The sequence below is a fragment of the Oncorhynchus gorbuscha genome, linkage group LG25, assembly GCF_021184085.1.
Source record: "Oncorhynchus gorbuscha isolate QuinsamMale2020 ecotype Even-year linkage group LG25, OgorEven_v1.0, whole genome shotgun sequence".
NCBI lineage: Eukaryota > Metazoa > Chordata > Actinopteri > Salmoniformes > Salmonidae > Oncorhynchus > Oncorhynchus gorbuscha.
Window position 1 is genome coordinate 12600339 of NC_060197.1, and position 6444 is coordinate 12606782.

Genomic DNA, 6444 nt, shown 5'->3' on the forward strand with positions numbered 1-6444 from the left:
CATTATGGCCAAACAGTTCTGTTTTTGTTTCATCCGACCAGAAGAAATTTATCCAAAAAGTATGATCTTTGTCCCCATGTGCAGTTACAAACTGTGGTCTGGCTTTTTTATGGCGGTTTTGAAGCAGTGGCTTCTTCCTTGTTGAGCGGCCTTTCAGGTTATGTCGATATAGGACTCGTTTTTACTGTTCGAAATAGATACTTTTGTACCAGTTTCCTCCAGTATCTTCACAAGGTCCTTTGCTGTTGTTCTGGGATGATTTGCACTTTTCACACCAACGTATGTTGTCGTGGAAATGTCCTGTATTACCAAATCATGAGAGCAAACCACACACAAGTCAGAGTTATCATAAAGTCCATCTTTAATTATATGAGCTTCACCATAGTCCTGTGACTCTCAGATCAATTCAGTGTCCATAAATGAATTCTCTGAGAGTGCTTACAAAACAGTCCTTAGTATCATTTATAGCCAAGACACACCCATCAAAACTCACATGACAAATAACAGATCTTAGGAACATTACACAAATAACCTTTTACCCCACTCTGGACCCCAGTAATTTTTCCCACATAAGCATACTATAAAAATTAATAAAAAAATCGTATTTAGAAATATTACCTAAAGGATTCTGATTCTGCCACGACAATGTTCATCTCTAGGAACCAGACCGTGTCTCCTTCCTGAGCAGTATGGTCCAATGGTGTTAATACTTGCGTGCTATTGTTTGTACAGATGAATGTGGTACCTTCAGGCATTTGGAAATTGCTCCCAAGGATGAACCAGACTTGTGGAGGTCTACCATTTTTATCCTGAGGTCCTGGCTGATTTCTTTTGATTTTCTCATGTTGTCAAGCAAAGAGGAACCGAGTTTGAAGGTAGGCCTTGAAATACACCCACACCTCCAATTGACTCAAATGATGTCAATTAGCCTATCGGAAGCTTCTAAATCCATGTTCTGGAATTTTCCAAGCTGTTTAAAGGCACAGTCAACTTAGTGTATGTAAACTTCTGACCCACTGGAATTGTGATACAGTGAAATATAGGTGCAATAATCTGTCTATAAACAATTGTTGAAAAAATGACTTGTGTCATGCACAAATTAGATGTTCTAACAGACTTGCCAAAACTATAGTTTGTTAACACGACATTTGTGGAGTGGTTGAAAAACAAGTTAATGACTCCAACCTCAGTGTATGTAAACTTCCAATTTCAACTGTACCTGCACATGTGATGGACCATTGTTGGGTCATGAGTGCTACTTTCAGAACTACTGGCAAAAAAAGTATAAGAGAATCTCTTTCATAACACATACTGCTAACATAAGAAACTTAACTGATAAGTTTCCAACTTTTCTTTTCTAGTCCAATAAACACATTGCTTTACTTTTAAACAAGTTTAACTTTATTTTTTTTCAAAAGGTAAATCATTTCAAATACAAACTAGAAGGTTACTTGATTTTCTGATCCAGATGGGGAATAGCCAGAACACTCTTACATCGAGTTTCTATACAAAATACATCTCATTACGGTATACAGAGCTAGAAAAGTACAGTGACATTTTGGCTCTGTACTTTGGTTTTCAAATGATACAATGACTATGGGATTAAAGTGTAGACTGTTAGCTTTAATGAGGGAATTTTCATCCAACATTTAGAAATTACAGCACCTTTTGTATATAGTCCCCCCCATTTTAGGGGACCAAAAGTATTGGGACAAATTCACTTATCTGTATTGGCATTCACATTCATGTAGAAGTATTTAGAAACATATTATATGCTTATTTACAATACAAGTAACCCCAAAACTACACAATACGTTATGTACCATACATTTCTATTGGGAACAAAATAATCAGAAACAACCAAAACAAACAGCAAATGCATCCAACAAGGATGTAGAGTCACAAGCTTAATGTCATCTTTGTGTGCTAGGAATATGGGACCAAATACTTTGTACTACTTTAATACCCATAAGTGAATTTGTCCCAATACTTTTGGTCCCCTAAAATGGGGGGAGACTATGTACAAAAAGTGCTGTAATTTCTAAACGTGTCCCCCCGTCTGCACTTTAACATTGTCACTGTCCCAATACTGTTGGAGCTCACTATCTCATTAAGGTCATAACACTGAACACAAGTACAGACACTTGGGGATAGTGTGTGAACACTGAGGCTGTTCAAGCGAGCCTCCTCACTGTCATTGACAGCCATCCCGTTTCTATTGGAGACACTCCCGTAACCATTATCAGTGACACTTCCGTTGCCATTGATGAAAGTCCCCTTGCCGTTGCCAACCATGGCGTTGTCATCCCATTAACCACCATCCCATTTTCATTGACCATCGCAGTCACCTGTCCCCTGCAAGGGGACCCTAGACAAGGCCTTCAGATCCTGGGGAAAGGGTAGGGATGGAAATGGGGAGGTGGGGTGTGGAAGCTCTAGAATTCCCCCCCTCCTTGCCCTCTCCCCTCTCCCCTCTGTTGGCCCGGAGGGTCAGGGCGGAGTGGCAGTCTAGACACACCTTGTTCACCTTGTTGCCATCGTACTCCAGAGTTACTTTGTTGTCTGAACACCTCCAACACACCACCTGACAGACAGGTGGACACACAGGACGTCATGGTCATATCGGTCTGGTTATGTTAGAAAGAATGGAAGTAAACGGAACATGAATGCCATTTCAACTAATCATAACCTTAGCCCAGCCTTAGGTAAAGTGAATGTGTGCATCTATGTGTGTATGTATATGTACCCGTGTGTGTGTGTGTGTGTTAACTCACACAGCCACAGGCTCTGCAGTGGTGTTTCCATCGGGTGAGGGCGTTGAAGGGTTCGCTACACTTCATACACATGGTCACCTCATTGTCCCAGATCCATCGAGGGGCACGCCGACCCAGCTCCTCCGTCTGTTTTCACACACACAAAATCAGTTCGTCTCACCAACCTGTTTTTCCACCCATACATGCAAGAGGATCTCAAATGAGTCGTTTCTCCTTCCCTTTTGCTAAATGATCAGTTCCCCTCCACACCCATTTGCCTGTAATTTATCCCTCTATATGAATACAGCAAGCATACTGTACAGATGGAGAAACACACACAAACGAATGGAAGAAACTATTCTATTGGTCTCGGTTTTGCACAAAAATAAGGGATCCTTACAGATACCTCTACTTCTTTAGAAGCTGACTTAAAAGTCTCATTCTTCTGCCGGAAAACATCAATGGTGTCCTGAAAAGCCTGAAAGTACAAGGCACGTTAGACCATGTGTACTCTCCCTATATACTCATTATTATATTATTATTGGTCATTTAAACGGGTTTCAAAATATGACAAAGCACTGTTACCTTTATCCAGTCCTTTTCGTCTTGTTCAGAGCTAGAAAGACAACGCCACATGTTAACATTGATACAAAATATATACATCCATCCATCCAAGACCTTCAGGTGAGTTATATTATTGTGACACCCCCCCCCACAATCCCCTCACCTGGCCTGTAGGTCCAGGGTCCTCTCCAGGGTCCTCTCCTTGCCAGATACCTGGAAGGTGTAGGGGTGGTGCTCGTTGGTGGTGCGCTGCACCGTCATGCCCTCCACGTCAATCCGTGTCCGCACGGTGAAGCGCTGCCCCCCCAGGCTGAACCGAGGAGTGCAGCACAGCAGCATGTTGTTTAACTGGATGGACAGCAGGGGGAGGGAGAGGCAAGAAAGACATGAGGGTTTTAAGTATGCGCCACAAGAGTCTCCTGAATGACCCGTTAATGCAGGAGTGTCGATCTCATTCCACGGAGGGCAAGAATGTCTTTTTTTTCTCCTTTCAATTAACACCTAGACAACCAGGTGAGGGAGTTCGTTACTAATTGGTGACCTTAATTCATCAAGCACAAGGGTGGCTCAAAAACCCACCCTCCGTGGAACGAGTTTGACATGTGTGGGTTAAATGGATGTTCAGTGGTTCCTAGTCAGTGAAGTGCAAGATTGTTGAAATAGAGATGATTTAATTTCAAATTATACATAGCAGAAAATCATGTCTGTTCTACACTATACATTTCTAGACCAACATTATGTAATTGTGTGTCCTCCTAAACGCCATAAGGTCTCCATTGGGAAAGAGATGGTCTGACCTCAATGGGACTTCCTGGTAAAATAAAGGTTAAAATATTGTGAGCTGGTCTAACCAGGAAGAGGTGTCGCTCCATGGCGGAGTGCCTGGCAGCCAGCATCAGGATGCGTCCCTCCCGGATGAACTCATTGGAGGGGTTCATCACGTCCTCCTCCTCCCCCCCCAACATCTCGTAGATCTCCAGCAGCTTCTTCAGATTCTCCTAGAGGACAACACAGCAGAGTGGAGGATGTTAGACAACAAAGCAGATCAAATTTCTGTTCCAACCGATTGCAAAATAACAAAGTACAGGATGGTAACAGTGGTTAACTGTAGTAACATTTTACTCACTATGCCTAAAGAAAAATGGCCTCTAGATATACTGTTGTCTGTATACTGACAAAATATCTGCAGTAAGTAGAGGATTAGCATATTAGTTCTGCACGTACTGATTGGCGGATGGCACTGTTGGAGTGCGTTGCTGCCATGGAGATGACCTGCAGAGACTCTGAAAGCAGACAAAGAGAACAACACCTTATTTTTTTTAGGATAGTAAAACCACAAAACCTAATCTATTATGGTTTCTGTGACAGTTCCTCAGACTTGTAGTAATTGTGATGACACTGTGTGAGTCTTCCCTAGCGATGAGGACTACCTGATCTTTGTTACAGTAAGAGAGAGGTCAGCTTTTGTGGATCTACTGTATGTTGGACTATGTCTATGCTACAGTAAGGCAGGTGCCAACTCACTCTCTGCATGACTGTGGTCTGAGTCATCATCAGGCAGTCTCTTGAGGTAGTCTCTCAGCAGCATCTCATAACGAGGTAGTCTCTGGACCGGCTCCAACATGTGGTGCTGCAGGGTCAGACTACCACACACCTCCTGACTCTGGAAGATAACTCTAAATCAACAACAGGGCAAGACAGACTCGATGTTTCCACCACTGCAAAGTCAGCAGCTATTGATTTCCATTGGGTGAATGGTGATATGAAGATTAAGAGAATGAATAAAGATATTCAGGTAAAGTGTGAACGGAGATTTACTCTGTGTCCCTGCCCGGCCACTGTACCTGTACCTGTATATCCTGTATGACGTTCCTGAATGGTGCGGACCTCTCCGTCCAGACTCTAAGCAGCTCCATGGCGTGGTTGAAGCTCATCACGTACTCAGCATACATCCTGAGGAAGGGAGCATGCTGCTGCATGACATCACCCAGACGAGGGCTCACAGACCTGTGTGGTCAAGGGTCGGAGATCGAAGGTCAAAAAATGATTATTTAATCACTGTTTAGAAATGGTGCTAGCGATTTAAAGTAGGAATGTTAAAACCACTGCAGTCTTTGTGAGGCTGGATGAATTACATAAAATATAACCGTATTTTCATTTAATAACAAGGTTCCAATCCAATCATGTCCTTCAGTTCCATTGTAAATAATTACTTCATGTACATCAATTGCAACATCATCTATTTGGGTCGTCTCACCATTGGCCCATGTGCGTCTCCAGGTCTGGCAGTAGGAACTGGCTGTGGAAGGTGTGGATGGAGGAGATGTTGGAGAAGATGGTCCTCACCACATCTACAGGGAACAAGCCTTTACCGGCCTCCTGAGTCAGCCGGGCACAGAACACCTGCACACACAGTGTTAAAACACTGCTAATTAATACATACTGATCAAGTCATGTGGTGATAACTACAGTGGATGAACAGAAACCGTGAAGTTGACAGTGACACACTGACCTGGTCTAGCAGGTGAAGGCGAGCAACATAGGCCCTCTCTGTGAGCAGAAGCTCGTTGGCAATCTTATACAGCTTCTGTTCAGTGGAGACCTGCACCATCACCTCCTCACTCCCTCCCTCCATCTTCTTCTCATCTGTAGAGCTCTCCTGAAGCATGGCCTCCTCCGTCCCAGTTCTGTGAGCGGGGGACAGGTCCACGTCGAGCCCTGTATCCACCTTCCCTCCGTCTCCTACATGGCCATCGACCAGTACAGCGTCCCTCATCAGGTCCAAACCATTCATATTTATGGGAGAGATTTCCCTCGCTCTGCCCTCCCCATGAGCCACTACTACTGCCCTGTCTGGACTGTGTCTATGAGCATCCAGTCCTGTGTGGGAGCTGTCGGTAGACCCACTGGTATGCGTTGGGCTGCTGTTAGCTGATCTGAGCACAGACTGGTTTTCCTCAAGGTGAATGAGGTCAGGCAGGCTGCAGGGTGATCCTGCCATGTGACCATGTCTCTTCATCCTGGCCCCAGGGCTTCTCAGCTGGTTCAGCCTGGATCCTGCTCCCTTCCCTGTGGACTGAGATCCTAGTTTGTAGCGCTTCCCTGGGCTGTGGACACCTAGTCCCTT

The 6444-nt window shown here is 44.1% G+C and overlaps 1 protein-coding gene across 2 annotated transcripts; it reads right to left on the reverse strand.

Moving 5' to 3' along the window:
* Positions 1 to 1394: 1394 nt before the first annotated feature.
* On the reverse strand, positions 1395 to 6220 carry LOC124014300 (FYVE, RhoGEF and PH domain-containing protein 4-like). 2 transcript variants are annotated; one of them, XM_046329126.1, is made up of 11 exons: positions 5830 to 6220; positions 5575 to 5720; positions 5168 to 5324; positions 4842 to 4980; positions 4542 to 4600; positions 4169 to 4315; positions 3481 to 3665; positions 3339 to 3369; positions 3154 to 3231; positions 2775 to 2900; positions 1395 to 2584 (listed from the first exon to the last, which is right to left on the reverse strand). In XM_046329126.1, exons 1-11 carry the CDS (start codon positions 6109 to 6111, stop codon positions 2369 to 2371), a joined length of 1566 nt encoding a protein of 521 aa, XP_046185082.1. In that variant the 5' UTR covers positions 6112 to 6220; the 3' UTR covers positions 1395 to 2368. The 2 variants fall into 2 exon arrangements, with proteins under 2 accessions (XP_046185082.1, XP_046185083.1); XM_046329127.1 differs by having other exon boundaries at positions 1396 to 2584; positions 3160 to 3231.
* Positions 6221 to 6444: the final 224 nt, after the last annotated feature.